Raw genomic sequence first — 23,434 nt, 5'->3', positions numbered from 1 at the left:
TTTTTTGATTAATTTTATTATTTATTTATTTATTTTTACTGTTGGGGGGCTTCGGGGGTCTAAACAGACTCCTGACATTTCCCTCTTGAAATAGAAAAAGAAATTGAAGACACGGAGTCCTCTGCCCATACAAGTGGGGGAGAGCAGCAAGGATTCGAGGAGAAGCTGGAGCCTGTGCCGCTCCTCTTCTCCCTGCCGAGCCGTGGCTGTGTTGGCCGCCTGGTGCCCCTGTTGCCAATGGCGTCTTTTGCTCCCCATGGCAACAGGCCGGCCCTGGCTGCACCCCCCTGTAAGCTGCGCCTGAGGCGAGTGCCTCACTTGCCCCATGGTAGCTACAGCCCTGGGAACAGGTATTCACATTGGAAGATTTCCCCTCTATTTCATTCTGGTGACTTCTGTAAAACTTTACATTACTTTCTGTTTGGAGTAACAATGGTCACCAGGACAAACAGAAATGGCAAATCTCCGCAATGTGGGCAAGGTCAACATTCAAAATTAACAGTAGTTTTAACACTCCCCTATATTATCCAAAAATTAAAAGAAACCGTTTTGGCTTTGGACTTTTAAATCTGTTGCCTGGGCAGGAAAAACAAAAAGAGAAGCAAACAATCTTGAATTATTGTTGGGGCAATAATACTTGCCACTACCCACTAATCAGGGTAAGCTGCCTACTGACTGATGTAGAAGCAGCATTTTATTACGTTGAGAAGACAGGCCACCTGAAACGGCAAACTGAGCACTAGGTGACCGGTCTCCTGAATTCCCCCCAGATCTGAAGGGTGCACTTACATCATGTAGGGAGTCCAGCAGGCTCTGCCTCCCTGTGCTCATAAAAGGCAAAAATTGGGACTCTGGGGATAATGTCATCCGGACTTCAGCTAGGAATTTTCATCACATTCTCAAACAATTCATTCACAGCTACCTCCTCATGTATCACTGGCCCCTCCCTTTTAGATTGTAAGCCCTCAGGGGCAGGGCCCTCCTTACCATCTTGTCTTGAATTGTTTTGTAATTGTAATGTCTTCCTTATATTGAGCAAACTGTTGGCGCTATATAAATCCTGTATAATAATAATAATAATTTCTATAGTCAGAATAACTTCCCCGTACAATAGGGCTACCCCTGCACTGCAAGGGTTAAGTGCTAATTTTGTCTAGGGGGGTCAAATAAAGCAGATATACTCACCTGACCCTTAGTCCTGCAGCAGTCAGCACTCACTTCTCTCTCCCTCCACTTTGGCTGTGGAATGTCCCTTGGCGTCCTCATGTCTAATGCAGGTCAACTGAGGAAGTCAGCAGTCCTTATACCGCCGGAGCCCAGGGGAAAAGAGGAAGCCCGACCGAACTGAGGATCAGGTGAGTATATCTGCTTTATTTAACCCTCTAGACAAAACGAGCCCTTAACCCTTTCAGTGTGGGAGTAGCCCTATTGCAAGGGAACATTTTCTAAATTCCCAGATTTCTTCTTTAATGAATAAAAATGGTAAGAAACATTATTTATCAAGCTGACTATACATCATTGTCCTGTCTGACAATATCTTTACAATATCTTACAATATCATTTTTTTTTTTTCTGTACCTTTCAGTCAATTTTGTAAAACAATGCAGAGGGTTGGCCAAGGCTCTGACTACCTGGCTTCCAGGATTTTATCTTGCTCTGAATGATCATTTTAACTCTACTCGTTATTGTAATGTAATACCTGCTTAGAAATATAATGCATGTGTAATTATGTTAGTATACACTGTCCTAGCCAGATAAAATGACCGATTAAGAAAAGTTATTGCATTATCATTGTCATGAATTATGTGACTGTTTATACGTGGGTTGGTTATATGATTGGGGTTTTTCTTCTTCCATTGAATTGTATGTAGCATGAGTGTGGTACATAAAATAATATTTTTTTGTTGCAATTTCCCCCCCTTTTATGGTAAAGCAAAACTTAAGGCAAATGGATAAATACATTGCTGAAAAAAAAAAATGTAAACCGGTTTTGTAATTTTTTCCAGACATCTGAGTGATTCATACACATCTGCCTGACAATATAGACAGGGAGGTGACAGCACATTCTCTGTGACAGATAAGGAATACTGTATGTTCCCTATGAGCACATATGCTGCAGAGATTGATTGGCTGCTAGTACTGTCCCTCTCCCAGTCTGTGGGAGTGCTGCTGTGCAGGTGGTGACAGATGCTTTTAGCAAGCCAGATTGAGATGCTTATGCTAGTTGTATGTAAAATATATGCCAGAAAAAAAAATCATTTTTTTAAGGAATACAGAACATTACATTTGTATATTTACCTGCTCGACCTGAGCTTTAAAGCCCAACTCCAGGCTTTTATCATGTTTTGCCAAAAGTGGGAAGGATTAGAGTCAGGTTTTTACCGTTGTCTATGCCCCTATTTGAGGAGATTTACTCCCACTTCTTGTCAAAACAGGAAGTGAAGGTAAATCTCTCCAATGGGTATACAGATAAAAACAAAAACATGTTTCTAATAGAGTAGGGAAGGGTTACAACTTCGAGGCCTTCATTACTGTTTATGGCTTTCTATCTCAGTGACAACCATACAAATGTTTCACAGGAACAGGGGGTAAGGGAAAATCTCCCCAAATGGCTCACATAAAGTAATATTCATAATAGATCTCTACTGCGCTAAGCATACAGTATCTACTGCACAAATTTTCACTAAGATTCCCATGGTACACAATTCTACACATGCACTATATTACCAAAAGTATTGGGACACCCTTCCAAATCATTGGATTCAGGTTTTCCGTGAAATTTCCTTGCTACTAAATATTCCACGGTCAACTGTTAGTGGTATTGTAACAAAGTGAAAGCAACTGGGAACAACAGCAACTCAGCCACGAAGTGGTAGGCCATGTAAAATGGCAGAGCAGGGACAGCGCATACTGAAGTGCACAGAATTCGCACAGAATTCGCCAACTGTCTGCAAAGTCAATAGCTACAGACCTCCAAACTTCATGTGGCCTTCAGATTGGCACAATAACAGTGCGTAGAGAGCTTCATGAAATGGGTTTTCATGGCCGAGCAGCTGCATCCAAGCCTTACATCACCAAGTGCAATGCAAAGTGGAGATGTGTTCTCTGGAGTGACGAATCACGCTTCTCTGTCTGGCAATCCAATGGACGTGTCTGGGTTTGGCATTTGCCAGGAGAACGGTACTTGCCTGACTGCATTGTGCCAAGTGTAAAGTTTGGTGGAGGGGGGTTATATCGTGTGTTTTTTTTTTCAGGGGTTGGGCTTGGCCCCTTAGTTCCAGTGAAGGGAACTCTTAAATCATCAGCATACCAAGACATTTTGGACAATTTCATGCTCCCAACTTTGTGGGAACAGTTTGGGGATGGCCTCTTCCTGTTCCAACATTACTGCGCACCAGTGCACAAAGCAAGGTCCATAAAGACATGGATGAGCAAGTTTGGGGTGAAGGAACTTGAGTGGCCTGCACAGAGTCCTGACCTCCACCCGATACAACACCTTTAGGATGAATTAGAGCGGAGAGTTAAGCCAGGCCTTCTCGTCCAACATCAGTATATGACCTCACAAATGCGCTTCTGGAAGAATGGTCAAACATTCCTATAGACACACCCCTAAACCTTGTGGACGCCTTCCCAAAAGAGTGGAAGCTGTTATAGCTGCAAAGGGCGGGCCAACTCAATATTGAACCCTACGGACTAAGACTGCGATGCCATTAGAGTTTATGTGCGTGTAAAGGCAGGTGTCCCAATACTTTTGGTAATATAGTGTATGTCCGTAATATTATTAGAAATATTAGTTTTAATGGAGAAGCTCTTAGTAGTCTGCAAGTTGGTCAAAATAAAGGATTGAAGTAAAAGTGTATCTCACTCCATGGAAAACTGGTGTACTCCATGGTGATATGTGACACAAAAATGAATGTACATATCATTTGAGTGCCTTTTCCAGCAGTCTGCATAGCTCCCCAGCAGCCATTATATCTCCTGGCATCTTCCCGACTTCAATATCACACCGTTCATGTGACTCCTCTAAATCATGTGATTCAGAAGTTCCTCTCCTGATGCATCTACTCCCAAGCTGATGGCACTATAACAAAGCCGGCTGGCCAAACCCAGAAGGCATTTAATATGGATACCCTTGTAATTGAAAAAAAATCATATAATAATTATATGAAATGATAAATAATGATTCGGTCTGCACAATCTTTTACTTCTACTATGTTGTGTTGCTATCAGCTTGAATCCAAAACTATTTTACCTGGTAAACAATTTTAATTTTTTCAGTCAAGTCCTGAGATGTAACACTGACAGACATCACAGCCACGTTGGTGACTTGATGTTACTTTGCTGCAGTTAGAACAGTACATCTCAGTCACCTCCCTGCGCACAGCCAGTAACTCATATTCGTGTTCTCTCGTCTTATCAGAATGTTCTTTGACATCCCATTTACATTTAGCACAACTGATTGGCACCTAGCAGGGCCGTCCCTATTGTGCGACAGTCTGAGGCACAATGTTTACAGTGTGTATGCCACCCCCCTTTCCAGCCAAAGCATCCCAGGTTGCTAAAAGCTGGGTGAGGAAATGTGTAAGGACCATACACATCTCTGCGCCCAGCTCTTAGCAATTTGGGATGCTCTTGCCGGCGTCCCTTTAAGCTCCCGGCAACCAGTGACTTGACTGGTTGCAGAAAACTCAGCAGATCACTGCGCCCACCCCCGCCACCAGGTGGCAAAAAAAGCTAGAAACGCCCCTGACTCCTAGCACTGACCCTTTTCTTACAATGTGAGTTCTATTGTACAAGGGATTACTTGAGAGTAATATCAAGCCAGATTCAGGTCTTTGCACCAATTGCATTTAAAAAATACATTGATTGGTTTTGGCTTTAATAGCAGTAATCGTGAGACTTTCCACTTTGTTCATTTTCAGCTTCAACCTTTCCAGAGGGGAAAATGTCTTTGTACAACATCTGCTATTCCAATGGAGAAATTATGGAGCTTGTTGACTATGATGAAAAGTACTCCGCTCCTCTTAAGTATATAAATGTTGCGCTAGCTTTGTCGACCTGCGCCACAGGACTGATTGGCAATGCCATCGTCATCTTTTTCAACACATTTGTAATGAAGAAAAATAAATCCAGAATCTGGTTCTTGAACTTGGCCATCACCGATTTTGTCTCCCTCCTCTTATTGCCTCTCCATGCTTTTGCTGTATTAAAGGGCCACTGGCCCTACGGAAAGCACGTGTGTAAGATATTTCTCTTTCTTTTCAGTGTCAACATGTATGCTAGCATTTTCATTCTCATTGCTTTAAATCTCAGTCGAGTTCTGTCTGTGGCAAAGCCAATGTTTCATCGGGAGTTTATCTCGCACCGTGTTTCACGATGGACCTGCATAACCATATGGGTGATAACCATATTTGCCAGTCTCCCAGTGTTGCTTTATAGTGGTGAGTTTAGTATTGCAGACGACAGATATTGCATTTTTTATAGTGCTGAAGACTTTTACGACGAAACATCTGACCCTACATATAATTTACCTGAACCTCTAAGCTCAGAGAACAAGGCTCACCGTGACGTATACAACAAGTTCCAACATTTTTTCAAGGGATGTTCATCAGAAGAATGCTGCAGTGATGAGAGCACACTCGACACTTGGAATAACATAATTTTTTCAATACAGTATTTTACTATCCCCAATGTATTGATCGGCTATTTCCTTCCAATCTGTATTATAACATTTTCCAATATAACCATAGCTATGCAGGTCCGAAATTCCCAGACTGTGAACACACATAGGCTCTACCAAATAGTCATCACCATCATTATAGTGTACTTTGTCACATGGACACCGGTCATTCTAGGTGAAATGATTCTTTTGGCTGCTGTAAGAAATATGAACTTAGTATCCATGTTTAAAGCCATGGCCTTCATGCCGCTCCTCTGTACCATTGCCCATACCAACTGCTCCTTGAACCCCATCATGTACGTGCTGGTTGGCCGACATGCAAGGGCCAGTCTCACCGATTACTTAAATAGCTTAAGCATAAGAAGCAGCTAAAAGTGTACTTTTAAAGGGCAAGCCTAACTAAAGTTAATATTTTAGTTGTAGGTGGTAGAGCGTCCACTGTTTAGATGAGACCCCTTGTTACATGAGCAACAGGTGAATGGACAAATCTCATTGCCTTAGACTACGAACAATATAAGACGTTTTTGTTGGTTTAAACCATTTACATTCGCTTAAGGCTAAACTCCAAGCAAAAAACTTCCATTCAAACATACTGTATTCCTTAATAGCCATAGATTATATAAATCCATTTGTATGTACCCTCAAATGCCTTTATGAACCCAGATATTAGCTTGTAGTAGTAGCAGTGATAATACCATTGTGCTGTACATAGTCTGAGAGAGAGAGAGCAGAGCTTTGGGTAGGACCAAGTAGACCCCAATCATTACAGGCTGCCTGCAGAAAACAATAGGAGGGGGAGGAGACAAGACCAGTCACCCTGGACAAGAAGAGAGCACCAGTGGCTGGTCCCTATTCCAGAAAACTCCTGCTGACAATGAGCCGCAGTTGTTTCATGCTGGATAATGGAAGAAATACAGAAAGGACACCATTAGCGAGGATTTCAGCTTTCAAATTAAATATCACTTTTGTGTACTATAAACGATGGAAAAGAGGTTTTGGCCTATACCTTCTTAATTTAGCTGAATGTGAAAGTCATCTCAATAAAATTGCTCATTACTGTTTGATTGTTGTCTCAATTACTGATTATCAACGTTAAAGGGTCCCTCTTGCCGGACTATTTATTTACAAAAATATTCCAAAAAGATTGTATGTGCTTCTAACTTGTTGTATGCATGTTATTTACCTGTAAAAAACAACCCTTGTGTAGACATCTGGAACCCCTGAGACTGGATGTCTTGAATGTAATGTCAGCAGCCCAAGCAGGCTCAGAGCTGCCAGTGATGGAGCATGCAGTGTTGAAGTTATCTCTGTGCTCTGTCCTCCAATCAGCAAAGCACCATTTATTGGATCCACCGCTCTCTGTAATGCAGTAACGCCTTGTTGGCTTACAGTGTTGCCATTTCCTCTCAGTCAGAATGCTGATGTGCTGTGGATTACAGCAGGCTAGTACAAAGACAAACCAAGAAACTATATATATAACTATATAACTATTTAAAATATATCCAAAAATGTTTTAAGAATGCACCCTGAGATAAAACTGACAGGGTTATTCACAAAAGGGAGAAGAGTTTGGAGAAGGCAGGAGAAGTGAACAATCTAGGACAACTTAGCTGAACTGGAAAGTGAGTTGAATTGGGGAATGTTTCCAAATCAGCTACCCTGTTTCCCCAAAAATAAGAGCTACCCCGAAAATAAGACCTAGTACTATTTTTGGGAGTTGCTAAAATATAAGACCTACCCCGAAAATAAGACCTAGTTGTGACCATTCCCAGGGCCGGTGGTGGCATAAGGGGGAACTTGAAGAGCCGTGGGAGAGAATCAGCGGTGCCAACGAAGCCAGCGCTAGAGGAAGCGAGGCGGCACCGGAGGGAGCAGAGCCGCATAAGCCGATGCCTCCTCTATAGCGCCGGCTCCTGTCACAGACGGAGTGATACCAAATGCACTCCGCCTGTGAGGAATCCATAGTGAAAGTGCGCTTTGCTCATTCTGGCCAGCGATGGTTACCAAATTGCTCTTGGAAAGGTACAGCACCCCTGATTGCCCTGATCACCATATTTGTGTACATGAATAAGTGTGGATTGTTGTACATTAAAAAAAAAAATAAGACCTACCCCGAAAATAAGACCTAGTGTGTGTGTTTTTGAGCCCCCAAAAATATAAGACAGTGTCTTATTTTCGGGGAAACACGGTATTTTGGCCTAGATCGTTGACTTCTCCTGCCTTCTCCAAACCCTTCACCCTTTTGTGAATAACCTTGTGAGTCTGTTATATCTGCCGACAATTACTCCAGGCAAAAAACTGCATACAAAGATAGAATGCATATATGGAAGCTGTTTTAAAGGATTTCTGTTCATGCCCATCTACATCTGAGATTTACACAGCCTTGCCACACAGCATGGCCAAGGAGATAACCCAAACTCCGTTATAATGAAGTAATACAATGCTGACAATCTTGCCCCCAACCTGTTGATTGGACAGTAAAAGAGCAGCGGGAAACGGATGAGGTCATCACTCTGCTCTCTTCCTCTGGCAGCTTGTTTATTTTCCGCATATCTGCATGCAGCTCACCTGATTGGCTCTCAGTGCTGTTCTTCCCTGTATAGGGACCCACATTTATCCTTGGTCATTAAGTCGTGACCCAAGTCGCACTGCAATGGAATGCACGGCAGTGCGGTACAGTGCATTCCGGTGCGGCCGATCGAACTGTGGGTGGGAGGTGCGTTTGGGGTGCCATTCAAATTAATGGCAATGCAACACATCCCCATACCAAAATGTGCGATTGCGTGGTAAAGTTCGTTAATCGCATGGGACTGTGCAATTAACTGTACTAGTGTGAACGGGCCCTCAAAAACCCCAACAGACACACAGAACCACAGACACAATTTCACACATTCACATTCTCACACACACATTCCCAAAAAATTTAAATTTTTATTATTTTTTTTAAGGTCCACCTATTCTCCCTACCTTGCGAGAACTGGAATTGATCCTCAGCCTGGGGACCAGTGTGGGCTGCTGTGCTGTGACGGAGCTCCATCCATATGTGAATTGCTTGTACAGCTCCCTCCTGTGCCCTGTAGAGGTGCCGGGAGCCAGAATGTGATGTCACTCCAGTCCAGACACCTCTGCAGGGCACGTGAGGGAGCTGTAAGCAATGCGCATATGTATGGTGCTCCCTAGCAGCCATACCCCCAGCCCACGCCGCTTCAAGCAGACACTCTGCGCCGGGCAGTATATTCTGAATGGCTGCTTGGCGCAAGAACTGACAGTGCTGCGCTAGGGGGAGAATGAGTAGTCTCTTACCTAGAAAAGTGGAAGGCATGTGGCGACCTACTGAACAAGGGGTCACGACCCACCAGTTGAGAACCAAGGCCATAGAACCTTAACTCAGCAACCACATACATTAACTTCAGCTCTGGCCCGGTCAATGAGGAAAAATTTGCATGGCCGTCAACCCTAGTGCCACCTTGGATATCAGCAGCACCAGCAGTGACAAAACCATAAACAATCGTTTCACTTACAGTGTACTTCTGCACCTACAGGGAAAAACCCCTGGAATAATAACACCGGAGGGCAGGGCCGGTGCTAGGATTCTTTTGCGCCCCCCCTGTAAAAACAGGGCATTTTGACAAATACTTGTACTTGTCAAAATGCCCCGATGTTTGCGCTATGTTTTTTCACTTACCTTCAGCTACAAGTACAAGTACTTGTCAAAATGCCCTGTTTTTTCCGCCCTCACCCTGCAGCGCCCTCAGGCGGCCGCCTGACTTGCCTTGCGCTAGCGCCGGGCCTGCCGGAGGGAGTGTTCTAACCTCGTAGGTCTCCCAGTTCAAGCCCGTCTATCAGATTCAGACATATTTAACAGGTTATAACATGTTGTGTAACGAAATGGTTGCAGAAAATCGCTCTGTTCAGAGTGTGAAATAAAGTTTCAGTAACGGCATCCATCTTTGGAGGAAAGTAGATGCCAAACCCTCAGAAGAGGGATCTGATTCCGCCTCCAATCTTTCTAAATGCATCAGACCTGAGGCTGTCGCACAATGTATTAGACATGCGCGATTCGTTTAGTTCCGAATCAAAATTCGTACGAATTTTCTGAAATTGGGACATTCAGACACATCCAAATTTCCGAATCCCAATGCATCCAAATGCGTCTGAATTTTCGTTTCCGAACTTCGGATCCCATCTGAATTTCGTTCAAAAATTAAATTGAATCGGACATGTTAGAGCGGTTAAATTCTGTAACTGGCTGCCACAAGCAATGGTATCAGCAGAGAGCATTGAACCATTCAAAAAGCATTTAGATACCTTCCTCAGAGACCGTAACATACAAGGGTAAAGGTACTCTTAAAAACTAGACCACACAGGGACTCGTGTACACACACACATGCACAATCACACACAGACACACAAAGGTTGAACTTGATGGACCTGTGTCTTTATTCAACCTCAAATACTATGTGACTATGTAACTATGTGACTTTTCTGGCCAATCAGATGTGTTTTTCAGTTTAATGAATCCGAATGATTCTGAATCCGAATTTCCGTTAAGGCAACATATGAGCCATCTATATATACAGTATATATATATATATACACTGAGTGGCCAGATTATTATGACCACCCCATCAGTACTTCGTTGGGCCATGAGATGACTTCGTTGGGCCGCCTCGTGACTCCACGAGATGTTGAAAGGTGATGCGAGGAATCTGACACTGCACTGTTGTCCTTCTGTTGTCTTGTACCAGTCTTGCCACTCTCCGTTCTGCCCTAACATTGACTAGTCGCTAACGGCCACAATTCGCACGTTCACACCCAGATTTTCGGCTGACAGTTCAGTCTTTAAACACTTTAACAACAGCTGCTCTTGAACATTTAACAAATTCTGCTGTTTTGCTGATACTCGCTCCATGGCTCGCGCCAACAATCATCCCATGTTCAAAGGCTGTTCAATCGCGTTGTTTACCATTATCTTCAGAAAAAAATCACTTCTACTGTCGTGGTAAACAATCTGCTTCCCTATTTATAATGGTCTGGCCCTCTAGCAACTTCAGCACTTAAATTATAGCTAATTTGCCTACAAACGTCAGGTGGTCATAATAAACTGGCCACTCAGTGTATATATATATATATACAGGTGAAACTCGAATAATTAGAATATCGTGCAAAGTTCATTTATTTCACTAATGCAACTTAAAAGGTGAAACTAATATATGAGATAGACTCATTACATGCAAAGCAAGATAATTCAAGCCGTGATTTGTCATAATTGTGATGATTATGGCTTACAACTCATGAAAACCCCAAGAACCCCAAATCCACAACCTCAAAAAAGTAGATTATTACATGCAATCAATAAAACAAGGATTGTACATAGAACAATATCGGACCTCTGAAAAGTACAAGCATGCATATGTACTCAGTACTTGGTTTGGGCCCCTTTTGCAGCACTTACTGCAATTACATTTGCATGATATTCTAATTATTCGAGTTTCACCTGTATATATATATATATATTCCCGAACTGCAATCGAGATCCGAATTTTCAAATTGCATTCGGGAGCTCCCGAATGCCATTCGGGTCTGGGTGCCTCAGGATTAGTTTTATGTATATATGGATCACAATGTTGCTGATACGAATATTTTTTTGTATTATAGAATACTATTTATACTGTATATACATAATACTAAAACTGATGCTCCAAGACCCGAATGGAGTCTGAATTTCCAAATAGCATTTGAGAGCTCCCGAATGCCATTCGGGTCTGGAAGCCTCAGCCATAATATGGCTCCCAGACCCGTATTGCTTTCTGGAGCTCCCTAATGGTATTCGGAAATTCGGACCCCCGAATGAGATTCGGGTCTAGGAGCTTCAACTTTAGTATTAATATCTGTATACGGTAACTGTGGTATTCGCAACGAATATTTGTAAACTCACCCGAAACTAACAAAAATTCGGATTTCTTCCGAACCTGAAAAATTTGGATCCGAAAGCTGAAATAACGAAATATCCAAACCGAACTTTTTCCACAGCTTACATGTCTACAATGTATGCAGTGTGAATGCCACCACCTTTCTAGCCAGAACATCCCGGGTTGCTAAGAGCTGGATGAGGAGATGTGTAAGGGCCACACACACCTCTCTGCCCAGCTCTTAGCAATTTGAGACGCTCTTGCCAGCATCCTGCCAAGCTTCTGGCAACAAGTGACTTGACTGGTTCCTGGGAGCTCAACGGATCAACGTGCCCACCGTGCTCCTAGCCCTGACCCTTTTCTCCCAATGTGAGTTCTATTGTGCAAGGGATTACATGAGAGTGATAGCTAGCCAGATTCATCTCTTTACATCAATTGCATTTAAAAAATAAATTGATTGGTTTTGGATTTAATAGCAGTAATCATGAGATTTTGTATAAAATGTGGTGACATCCTTTTCCACTTTGTTCCTTTTCAGCTTCAACCTTTCGAGAGGGAAAATGTCTTTGTACAACGTCTGTTATTCCACTGGGGAAATTATGGAGCTTGTTGCCTATGAAGAAAAGTATTCTGCTCCTCTTAGGTATATAAATTTTGTGCTAGCTTTGTCGACCTGCGTCATAGGACTGATTGGCAATGCCATCGTCATCTTTGTCAACATATTTGTAATGAAGAAACATAAATCCAGAATCTGGTTCTTGAACTTGGCCATCACCGATTTTGTCTCCCTCCTCTTATTGCCTCTCCATGCTTTTGCTGTATTAAAGGACCACTGGCCCTACGGAAAGCACATGTGTAAGATATTCCTCTTTGTTATCTGTGTCAATATGTACACTAGCATTTTCATTCTCATCGCCTTAAATCTCAGTCGGGTTCTGTCTGTGGCGAAGCCAATGTTTCATCGGGAGTTTATCTCGCAACGTGTTTCGCGATGGACCTGCATAACCATATGGGTGATAACCATATTTGCCAGTCTCCCAGTGTTGCTTTATAGTGGTGAGTTTACTATTGGAGATGACAGTCATTGCAGTTTATATTGTGCTAAAGACTTTGATGAGAAAGCATCTGGCCCTACATATAATTTAACTGAACCTCTAAGCTCAGAGAACAAGGCTTACCTAGATGTGCACAACAAGTTCCAATATTTTTTCAATGAATGTTCACCAGAAGAATGCTGCAGCAATGAGAGCACACTCAACACATGGAATAACATGATATTTTCAATACAGTGTTTTATAATCCCTTTGCTAGTGATTGGCTATTTTCTTCCATTCTGTGTTATAACATTTTCCAACATAACCATAGCTATACAGGTCCGAAATTCCCAGACTGTGAACACACATAGGCTCAATCAAGTAGTCATCACCATCATTATAGTGTACTTTGTCACATGGACACCGCTTATTCTAGGTGAAATTATTATTTTGGCTGCTGTTATAAATATGAACATAGTTTTCATGTTTAAAATCATTACTTTCATGCCGCTCCTCTGTACCATTGCCTATACCAACTGCTCCTTGAACCCCATCATGTACGTGCTGGTTGGCCGACATGCAAGGGCCAGTCTCACCGTTTACTTAAATAGCATAAGCATAAGAAGCAGCTAAAAGTGTACTTTTAAAGGGCAAGCCTAACTAAAGTTAATATTTTAGTTGTAGGTGGTAGAGTCATCCACTGTTTAGATGAGACCTCTTGTTACATGAGCAGCAGGTGAATGGACAAATCTCATTGCCTTAGACTGCGAACAATATAAGACGTTTTTGTTGGTTTAACCCATTCACATTCGCTTAAGGCTAAGCTCCAGGCATAAAAACTTTCATTCAAATATACTGTATTCCTTAATACCCATAGATGATATAAATCCATTTGTGTGTACCAAATGTCTTTATGAACCCAGATATTAGCTTGTAGTAGTAGCAGTGATATTACCATTGTGCTGTACATAGTCTGTGCAGAGAGCAGAGCTTTAGGTAGGACCAACTAGACGCCAATCATTACAGGCTGTGTGCAGAAAACTATAGGAGGGGGAGGAGACAAGACCAGTCACCCTGGAGAGAGCACCAGTGACTGGTCCCTATTGCAGAAAACTCCTGCAGACAATGAGCCGCAGTTGTTTCATGCTGGATAATGGAAGAAATACACAAAGGACACCATTAGCGAGGATTTCAGCTTTCAAATGAAATATCACTTTTGTGTACTATAAACAATGGAAAAGAGGTTTTGGCCTATACCTTCTTAATTTAACTGAATGTGAAAGTCATCTCAATAAAATTGCTCTTTACTGTCTTGTGTCTGATTGTTGCCTCAATTACTGATTATCAACGTTAAAGGGTCCCTCTTGCCGGACTATTTATTTACAAAAATCTTCCAATACGATTGTATGTGCTTCTAACTTGTTGAATGCATGTTGTTTACCTGTAAAAAACAACCCTTGTGTAGACATCTGGAACCCCTGAGACTGGATGTCTTGAATGTAATGTCAGCAGCCCAAGCAGGCTCAGAGCTGCCAGTGATGGAGCATGCAGTGTTGAAGTTATCTCTGTGCTCTGTCCTCCAATCAGCAAAGCACCATTTATTGGATCCACCGCTCTCTGTAATGCAGTAACGCCTTGTTGGCTTACAGTGTTTCCATTTCCTCTCAGTCAGAATGCTGATGTGCTGTGGATTAAAGCAGGTTAGTACAAAGACAAACCAAGGAACTATATATATATAACTATTTAAAATATATACAAAAATGTTTTAAGAATGCACCCTGAGATAAAACTGGCAGGGTTATTCACAAAAGGGTGAAGAGTTTGGAGAAGGCTTACATATCACAGCAGCATGGCTGAGCAGGTGAGGAAAGAGAGAGCTGTCAGATCCTGGGCGAGCGGCTCTCTCTCTCCGCACCACTCGGCCGTCCTAAAGTGACAGCTCCCTTCACTGCCCCCCTTCCCCCGCCAGCTTCAGCACTTCACTTCTCCTCGGATCCCCGCTGCCTCTGCTCATACAGATGGGGGAGAGCAGCGGGGATCCAGAGGAGAAGCTGCAGGCTGTGCGCCCCACTTCTCAGTGCTGTGCTGAGCCTTGGCTGCCCCCCTCCCCCACAGTCGCCTTGCCCTCGCTGCGGCCCTGAAACTATATATAACTACATATAACTATTTAGAATATATCCATAATTTTTTTAAGAATACACACCTAGATAAACTGAGTATTTTATATCCGCCTTCTAAAATTACATTTTAAAGCTGAATATCAGGCAAACAGCTACTTACAAAGATGGAATGCATATATGGAAGCAGATTTCTATTCATGCCCATCTATATCTGAGATTTTCACAGCCCTGCTACACAACATGGTCAAGCAGATAATCCCACTCTGTTACAATGAAGGCATACCATACTGACACCATCTTGCCACCAACCTGTTGATTGGACAGTAAAATAGCAGTGAGAAACTGATGACCTGATGAAGGTCATCACTCTGCTCTCTCTGCTCTCTTCCTCTGGCAGCTTGTTTATTTTTTAGCATATTTGCATGCAGCTCACCTGATTGGCTCTCAGTGCTGTCCTTCCCTGTATAGGGAATGCAAAACATTCAAACCAAGAATTCAGTTACATACACTAGTTGCATTAAAAATAAATGTATTGATGTATTATTGGATTCATAACTGAATTTATTTGAATCTTTTGTATCTGCCTGAAATCCATCTTCAGAAACACAGAGTCTTTGGTACAAGTGGTTCACACTTAAATTTAGGAGCATTTCAAATGTCAGGAAGTGTTAAAACATGGTATTGATACTGTATGTGTAGTTTATTGTTAGAGTGTATTTATTCCAATAGCTGTATGTATAATTATGTGTTGCGGTTCAGCTTTAACCTAGGCTGTAATGTAGATGGCAGATTTTTCCCTATGAATTCAATTCTGAATATTGGTAGCATATGGTCACAGGAAACATGTGTGGTGTGTCCTGTATGATGGCTCTGGACAATTATTAGTGGGGACTGGGCAATTACTGTAAAGGCTGGATGGATCCAAGTGGATACATTTATTATATATTATGTACTGCCATATTGGGAGACTTCTTTAATGTAATTTCGTAATTGAGTTCTGGTTAATTAATTAGCTGGCCACTGGCCAGTGTTTGTTAGAAGGAAACACAGTAAACATTGTGTTAAAGCAGCCACAATAGCAGCCACTTCTTCCCACAATAGAAGAAGCTGAGTACTGTACTTACTACTCTGGAGGGAAGCAAATGAAACCTTCGCTGTCTTCGTCAGCTTTGGGTGCCACTGCTATCCAACAGTCTCCCCCTGCTGGGTGCCATGGTTTCTCATCCCAGCTGCTATGTCACTACAGTGTGAGGAACCATGTCACCCAATGGGGGATACTCTGTCTGCCAGAAGTGTTGGATACCAGTGGCACCCAAAGCTCATGCAAAGATGATAGTGAAGATTTCATTTGCAGCCTGCTGGAGAAGTAAGTATTCAGTTTCTCCTCTTACAGGCAGCAGTTTCCTGTGTTGTCACTTAGAGAAGTAACAGGGTGGCTTCAATAACCTATTATGGAGTCAAAGACAGTCAACCATCATCACTCTTAACAATGTAACATCATCATCATTGCATCTTGGAAGAAATGCATGATGGGATATGTAGACTTGAGAAATCGAGATTGCATCACATCAATCAGCAGGGAGAGAAAGAGACAGAAAGCACACCAGGAATACAGGAAGTTGTCAAAAGCGATGGGCAGACGGAAGGCAGCACTCACTACATAAAAGGGAATTTTTCATGAAAGCTTTCAGTGCATTATGAAAACCAACTCTACCATGTATTCCTATTACAATGCCGATGTTATAACAGGATATATGCTGGAACTTTACAACTCCTTTACTACGCCCTAACTCCATGCTGCTTTCATCATCAACCGTCAGAACTGAAAGATCATTTATTTTACAAGTATTTAGAAAAATATCTAAAAGTCAATCCTTTACTTACTCCCATATTAAATCCTCTTGTACATAGAGCTGTTGAGGGTGTCTTTCTTTTCATAACTTCATAAGATATCCTGTAATGAGAAAACAAGCAAACTACCTACCTTTTGAAAATACTTATTGCCTGGCTATTATGTTGATCCGAAGACTTCAATACTTTCTGAGTCACTAATGTACTGTATTTGCCGGCATATAAGACAGGTTTTGAAACCTTAAAACATCCCCCAAAAATCGGGGGTCGTCTTATACGCCGGTTACATACAGAAGGATATGGTATACTCTATGTAGCTTTGGCTACATAGAGTATACCGCGCTGAGCCAATCACGGCAGGCTTTGTATTAATGAATACAAAGCCTGTATTTATTAATACAAAGCGTGTCGTGATTGACTCAGCGGAAGACGGAGGACACAGCGGGGATCGAGGACAAGGTAAGAGACTGTAATCCCGATTGTGGCTCGGGGTTACCGCTTATGGTACTGAAAATTAACCCCGAGCCACACTCGGGAATACCGCCATGGATGTTAGTGGGTGCATTTAAACATTATTTTGGGCTATACTCGTCTTATACGACGAGTATAGCCCAAAACCTACATTTTAACACAAAAAGTGGGGGGTCGTCTTATACGCCGAGTCGTCTTATATGCCGGTAAATACGGTAGATCAAGTGTGCAGATCGGGCTTTCAAAGAAATATCACACAGCAGATTACAGCAACGTTGATCACTTTATTAAATAGCCGGCAGGAACATTCTGACGTGTTTCACAGTAAGGCACCGTGCTTTCCACAAAAATTAAAGAAATTACTGTTCCTTAGCATGAAAGTGATCAGGATTGCAGCATTCCGGTGTAGGGTATTGCTTTGATTTGTTTATGTTAGCAGCTCCAACAGATGTGTGAATGATCCTACCTGCGATATTTAGATTCATGTACGAAATTTGGGGTACTAATCTTCCTCTGATTTTACTATCTGCGTGCTTGTTTAGAAATTACTGTACGTTCAGAGACAAGCAAGGAGCTAGTATTTTTAAATACTAGCAATGGTAGCCTCTATATTTCCTTCAGCACAGGTTTCCTTCAGAATAGGGACATGGACTTTAGAGTCCTACTACAAGGAGTGACTACCTCTCTTTGACCCTGTACTGGACAATTACCATCACCTTCTCCAGCGGGGTTAAATTCACCATGCTCACCCTCACGTGTGTTTCCTTGTGGCTCGGGGTTACCGCTTATGGTACTGAAAATTAACCCCGAGCCACACTCGGGAATACCGCCATGGATGTTAGTGGGTGCATTTAAACATTATTTTGGGCTATACTCGTCTTATACGACGAGTATAGCCCAAAACCTACATTTTAACACAAAAAGTGGGGGGTCGTCTTATACGCCGAGTCGTCTTATATGCCGGTAAATACGGTAGATCAAGTGTGCAGATCGGGCTTTCAAAGAAATATCACACAGCAGATTACAGCAACGTTGATCACTTTATTAAATAGCCGGCAGGAACATTCTGACGTGTTTCACAGTAAGGCACCGTGCTTTCCACAAAAATTAAAGAAATTACTGTTCCTTAGCATGAAAGTGATCAGGATTGCAGCATTCCGGTGTAGGGTATTGCTTTGATTTGTTTATGTTAGCAGCTCCAACAGATGTGTGAATGATCCTACCTGCGATATTTAGATTCATGTACGAAATTTGGGGTACTAATCTTCCTCTGATTTTACTATCTGCGTGCTTGTTTAGAAATTACTGTACGTTCAGAGACAAGCAAGGAGCTAGTATTTTTAAATACTAGCAATGGTAGCCTCTATATTTCCTTCAGCACAGGTTTCCTTCAGAATAGGGACATGGACTTTAGAGTCCTACTACAAGGAGTGACTACCTCTCTTTGACCCTGTACTGGACAATTACCATCACCTTCTCCAGCGGGGTTAAATTCACCATGCTCACCCTCACGTGTGTTTCCCTTTTAACCCATCTGACTTAAGTAGCCTTTATGGAAGCATAAAATCCTACCAGCATAGCTCTGTAGCTGGACATACATGCAGCAATATGATGGACCTCATAAAGATGGGGTACCCATTGCCCTGATCAATGTCTCTCGGGAACTTTAGCAGCAATTAGGTGTGGTCATGCCTCTAGCTGCCAGAGTCTTGCAATGCTTCATGAGACTTGTAGTTTCGTCACAGCTGGAGTGCCAGGGTTACCTAGCCATGGCATATTGTGTAATACCGTGTAAAGCAGTTGTTCTCAACCTGTGTAACCTCAGTACCCACATTTGTCCTTGGTCATTAAGTCATGACCCAGGTCGCACAGCTTTGCGGTACAGCACTTTGCAGTGCAGGCAATTGAACTGTGGGTGGGAGGTGCGTTTGGGGTGCCCCTTCAAATGAATTGCAATGTAACACACCTCCCACACCAGAATTGACAGTAGGTGCGATTTTGCGTGGTACAGTGTGTTAATCGGATGGGACTGTGCAGTTAACGCCCTCAAAAAGCACTGACAAACAAAGACAATCATAGACACAATCTCACACACACTCCAAAAAATATTACTTTTTTTTAAGGTCCAACCATTCTCCCTACCTTACGAGAACTGGAGTGGATCCTCAGCCTGGGGTCCAGTGTGGGCTGCTGTGCTGTGATGGAGCTCCATCCATATGTGCATTGCTGGTACAGCTCCCTTGTGCACCCTGTAAAGATGCCGGGAGCCAGAATGTGACATGACGGCGGTTCAGGCACCTCTACAGGACACGTGAGGGAGCTGTAAGCAATGCACATATGAATGGAGCTCCCCTGCGGCCATAGCCCCATCCCATCCCATCCTGACACTTGGCACCAGGCAGCATATTTTGAATGGCTGCTTATTATGTGAACTGACAGTGCTGTGCTAGGGGGAGGCCGATGAGCCTCTCACCTAGAAAAGTGGAAGGCATGCGGCGACCCACTGAACACGTGGTCGCGGTCCACTTTTGGGTCACGACCCACCAGTTGAGAACCAAGAGATTAAAGCACCAAAGCTTTATTAAAAGAATACCATCACACTGACAAACATATGAGCAGAGTACCTCCCTCTCTACTGAGGCTTTGGGGGTGATTTACTAACCTAAACACACACACACACCAGGTGTGTGTGATTTTCACACAGCAAAACGTATTTATCAACCAAAAAGTCTCTAAAAGCATATTTCCACTAATGCCATATATGGAAAAATCATGCACATGATGCATATATAATGCTGCTTCACAGTTTAGACAAAAATGGTTAGCTCATGCATTTACATTCCTGCATTCATCAACGCAAGCAACATAACATAGAGCTAATTTACACCACATTACCTTGCAATTCATTGCAGGGCTTTGCACAACACACCTGCTGGGTGTGTACACATTACAAAGGTGTTTCGATTCCTCCCATAGATCATGCTGAGAGGGAACACACTGCAGAGGTGTATACATGTTCGTGGTGTGTTTAAAAGATTAGTAAATCAACCCCTTTGACTGGCTGCAAGTAATCCTTACTGACCCAGCCTGTCACAGCTTTTCTTACGCAGCTTCTGGAATGCGTGTGACACCCTGCGTACTTTGTCACCAGAGGACTTCGTCCTAGTAGGACATACCATGAGAGCCAGGCGCTTTTAAATGTGAATCCCTCTAAAATGACAAGATCCCTAAATAAATGATCCACACTCTTATGACAGCTAAATAGTAGAGAAGATCATAAAGAGGGCCATCAAAGTGACGATCCCTGAATATCACACACACAAAATCAAGAATAGTGCAGGCAATGATACTATGAACAAAAAATCCAAACTATTGGATTTACAGTAATACCCAGGTTGCTATAGTTCAGCAGGGCAATCTCTTACACTTTACATAAGATGCAATAAGTAGAAAGTGGATACGTCAAAAACGTAATTGTTACAGCTACTCACTACTATAGCAAAATCTATCTTCTGTATGTCTTTATTAATACTGTAACATATTAATTACTCATTCTATGTATGTGAGCATTTTCATGTCAACACAATTTTACAAATGTATTGAATGCAAACATGAGAATACAAGGCTATTAAAGCGTTATACCCCACACAGGGGGCAAGGGGAAACACATAGAATTATTGCAATACAATAAAAAGTAGCCAGGTGTGAATTATCATAATTCTTCTTAGCATATTAGCATATAATGTCATCCAAATATCAGAGACCCCAATACCTAACCCCAACCCCTTGAATATGGACAGATATGGGTCAACTGAATTGAACAGTTTAAAGTGTATCTCTAAGCAAAAGTTGTTGTTTTTTATAGTTTTTGAGTGTGTAAAGGTTAGACCCTCTGTCCAATTTTTATTGATATCTGGGGAATTCCAAAAGTTGTCATCAGATCGAGAGGTATGGGGAAGTCTTTCAATGGGGACACCTGTTACAGGGACAGCTGTCTAAAGCAGGGTATACATTCCTCCCTGAATCCCTCGATCAGCTGAACATAGTCCCTGTGTGTGTTGTAAAGTAGTCACTCCCATGACGGTCTACAATCTCAATACAAACTAGTAAACTAAACATGAGATTGTAGTCCATCACGGGAGCTTGGAGAGGTGGCTACTTTACAACACACACAGGGGCCATGGGAAACAAAGGTAGCCACCCTCCAGAAGGAAGGACAGTGTCAGCACCAATTCAGAGACTTGAGGATCTCCAGCCGAGTGATACACAAAGATAAGATACATTTTTGATAATAGTTAAGGTACTTGAATGTATTTTTAAGATTTAACTCCTGAGTTAGTGTCATTTTAAGTAAATAACTCATGCAGCATGAAACTGGCCAGACCATGTGTATATAAAATATAGTAGAAGCAGTTTAAGAACCAAAGCAAAATCTTCTTGTTTGCTTCCCACCATAAACCAGCCACCACTCCGTCACAATTTTCTCAGTGTGCTACAAATGAGGTTTCTTACTTGTTTCCCAATCAGCACATAGATAATGGGATTTAGGCAGCTGTTGATAGCGGCTATGCTGGAGAGAAGCGGCAAAAACACAATGACTCTGTACATCAGCGTGAACTGCAAAGTGTAAGCCGAAGCCAGGAAAATGATCTGCCCTAAGACCAGTGGTGTCCTCGAGCAGAAGAATGCCATGATTGCTGCGATGACCACTCTGTACAGTCTGGATGATGGTCCCGATTGAGAATTTTTTACCTTTATAGCAATGACTAGATTGGTAATCAGGATAATGCAGAGAGGGATAAAATAGCCAATCACAAGCAGTGAAATTAGAAGATTAGTCGTTGAGGAAAACATGTTATTCCATGTGTGATGAATGTTTTCATCTTCCATATCTCCCTGGCATTGTTCTCGTTCAATATTCCTAATCTCTTCTACTTCAGTGCTGTTGAGGGCACTACTGATATAAGAAAAATGGCCAACGTCATTGGAGAAGAGCGTGCATTGTATGTTATGGTCGTGATCATATTCATTACTGTAAACGAATGCGGGAATGCTAGACAGTGTCGCAATTATCCAAATCAGAGCGCAGACGGAGTAACAGATCTTCTTGGAAAGGAACTTCATGTGCCATATTGGTTTGGCGATGCTCAAAGCACGGTCAATGTTGAGCGCAATGAGGATGTAAATGCTGGCGTACATGTTCACAAAGGTAAAGAAATGATAGCATTTACACATAAACAATCCATAAGGCCAGTGCGCCTGTATCACTGAAGCCGTGTTGAATGTCAAGAAGAGGATGAAAGTGAAATCAGCAACCGCCAAGTTCAGGAACCATATTTTCGATTTGGAATTCTCCATTAGGAACGCGGTAACGGCAATTACAATGGCATTGCCCACTAATCCGGCCAGACAGGTGAGTATAGACAGCAGGTAGCTGACATACTGGATAGCAGTTGGGTTGTCTGTGCTGGGATTGAGGGCTTCAAACTCGGGATTATTGATGATATCCCAGATTAGTTTACAGAGCTCTTCAGTCAGCTCAGCCATTGCTAGAACCTGAAAGACAAAAAGACAAACAGTTATGAAATTCTAGAAGATCATTTGGATTTATATGTTGCAGCTGTAGCACCAATAGCATTGTGGGCCATTCTACGTACACTCCAACCAAGCAATACAATTGGGCATTGCAACCTGGGCATTGCAACCTCAGCATATGATAAAAATGGATTAGGATACATTCACACGGGTGGCTGGATTGCCGTGGTGAGATGCAGCTAAACACGCACTTTGGCCACGCTTTGACCATATAAATACTGGCCGATAAATTGTGGCCAGTTTGTGTGCTGTCAGAACTGCCATCCCTGGATGGATACAGACTGTCTGTGTCCAAGGCCAGTCAGAGGCTCTTTTTTCATGAAACCAGTTACATTCAAACAGTGGCCGCGCCGACCATTGATTTGCCTAGGCACAATTGCTATATTGCTGGAGCACTCCTCTCTGCAAGGGGATAATCACCACAATCCGGACTTGTGCTGACAGATAGAGTTAAGACTGTAAATAGACTTGATTGGTTGCCACTATCTGAGATCATTGCAGCAGAGAGACAGTATCGAGAGCAGTATCGATACCGATACTGGTATCGGTATCGCTGGTGATACAGGACATTTTCACTAGTACTTGTACTCGTGAAAATGCCCCGATACATAGTGTCGGTGCTTTATATTTTGAAATCGTTTCGGGCTGCTTGTACAAGTGATCCGCCCAGATCTGTTCTGGTGACAACAGCTTAACCAGACAGGAAGTGAGGGAAACTCTGATACAAGAGCACAAACAGAAATAGAAATCTGACTGTGTTTTTATCTTTCA

At 42.5% G+C, this 23,434-nt stretch overlaps 2 protein-coding genes across 2 annotated transcripts; one reads left to right on the top strand and one right to left on the bottom strand.

Moving 5' to 3' along the window:
- The first annotated feature begins 12,152 nt into the window (after positions 1-12,152).
- Positions 12,153-13,259, top strand: LOC108786197 (chemokine-like receptor 1). The gene has a single exon (XM_018555442.1). The coding sequence runs from the start codon at positions 12,153-12,155 to the stop codon at positions 13,257-13,259; it is 1,107 nt and encodes a 368-aa protein (XP_018410944.1).
- A 71-nt stretch (positions 13,260-13,330) lies between these two features.
- On the bottom strand, positions 13,331-22,767 carry LOC108786196 (C3a anaphylatoxin chemotactic receptor-like). Its single transcript, XM_018555441.1, has 3 exons — positions 22,726-22,767; positions 21,581-22,624; positions 13,331-13,390 (listed from the first exon to the last, which is right to left on the bottom strand). The coding sequence occupies exons 1-3, from the start codon at positions 22,765-22,767 to the stop codon at positions 13,331-13,333; spliced, it is 1,146 nt and encodes a 381-aa protein (XP_018410943.1).
- Between the last annotated feature and the right edge of the window lie 667 nt (positions 22,768-23,434).

The sequence above is a fragment of the Nanorana parkeri genome, unplaced genomic scaffold (genome assembly GCF_000935625.1).
Source record: "Nanorana parkeri isolate BGI_ZX_2015 unplaced genomic scaffold, ASM93562v1 scaffold197, whole genome shotgun sequence".
Taxonomy (NCBI): Eukaryota; Metazoa; Chordata; class Amphibia; order Anura; family Dicroglossidae; genus Nanorana; species Nanorana parkeri.
Note: the sequence above shows the minus strand (reverse complement) of the source record. Positions and strands in the feature narration are given on the sequence as shown.

What these genes read in the sequence shown, in the direction of transcription:
- LOC108786197 (XM_018555442.1), top strand. Translation starts at nt 12,153, where the DNA reads ATGTCTTTGTACAACGTCTGTTATTCCACTGGGGAAATTATGGAGCTT.
- LOC108786196 (XM_018555441.1), bottom strand. Translation starts at nt 22,767, where the DNA reads ATGCCCAGGTTGCAATGCCCAATTGTATTGCTTGGTTGGAGT. An exon ending in TTGTATTGCTTGGTTGGAGT is followed by an intron (nt 22,625 to 22,725) that starts GTACGTAGAATG and finishes TTTGTCTTTCAG; the next exon opens with GTTCTAGCAATGGCTGAGCT. An exon ending in ATGTGCTGATTGGGAAACAA is followed by an intron (nt 13,391 to 21,580) that starts GTAAGAAACCTC and finishes TATTGTTCGCAG; the next exon opens with TCTAAGGCAATGAGATTTGT.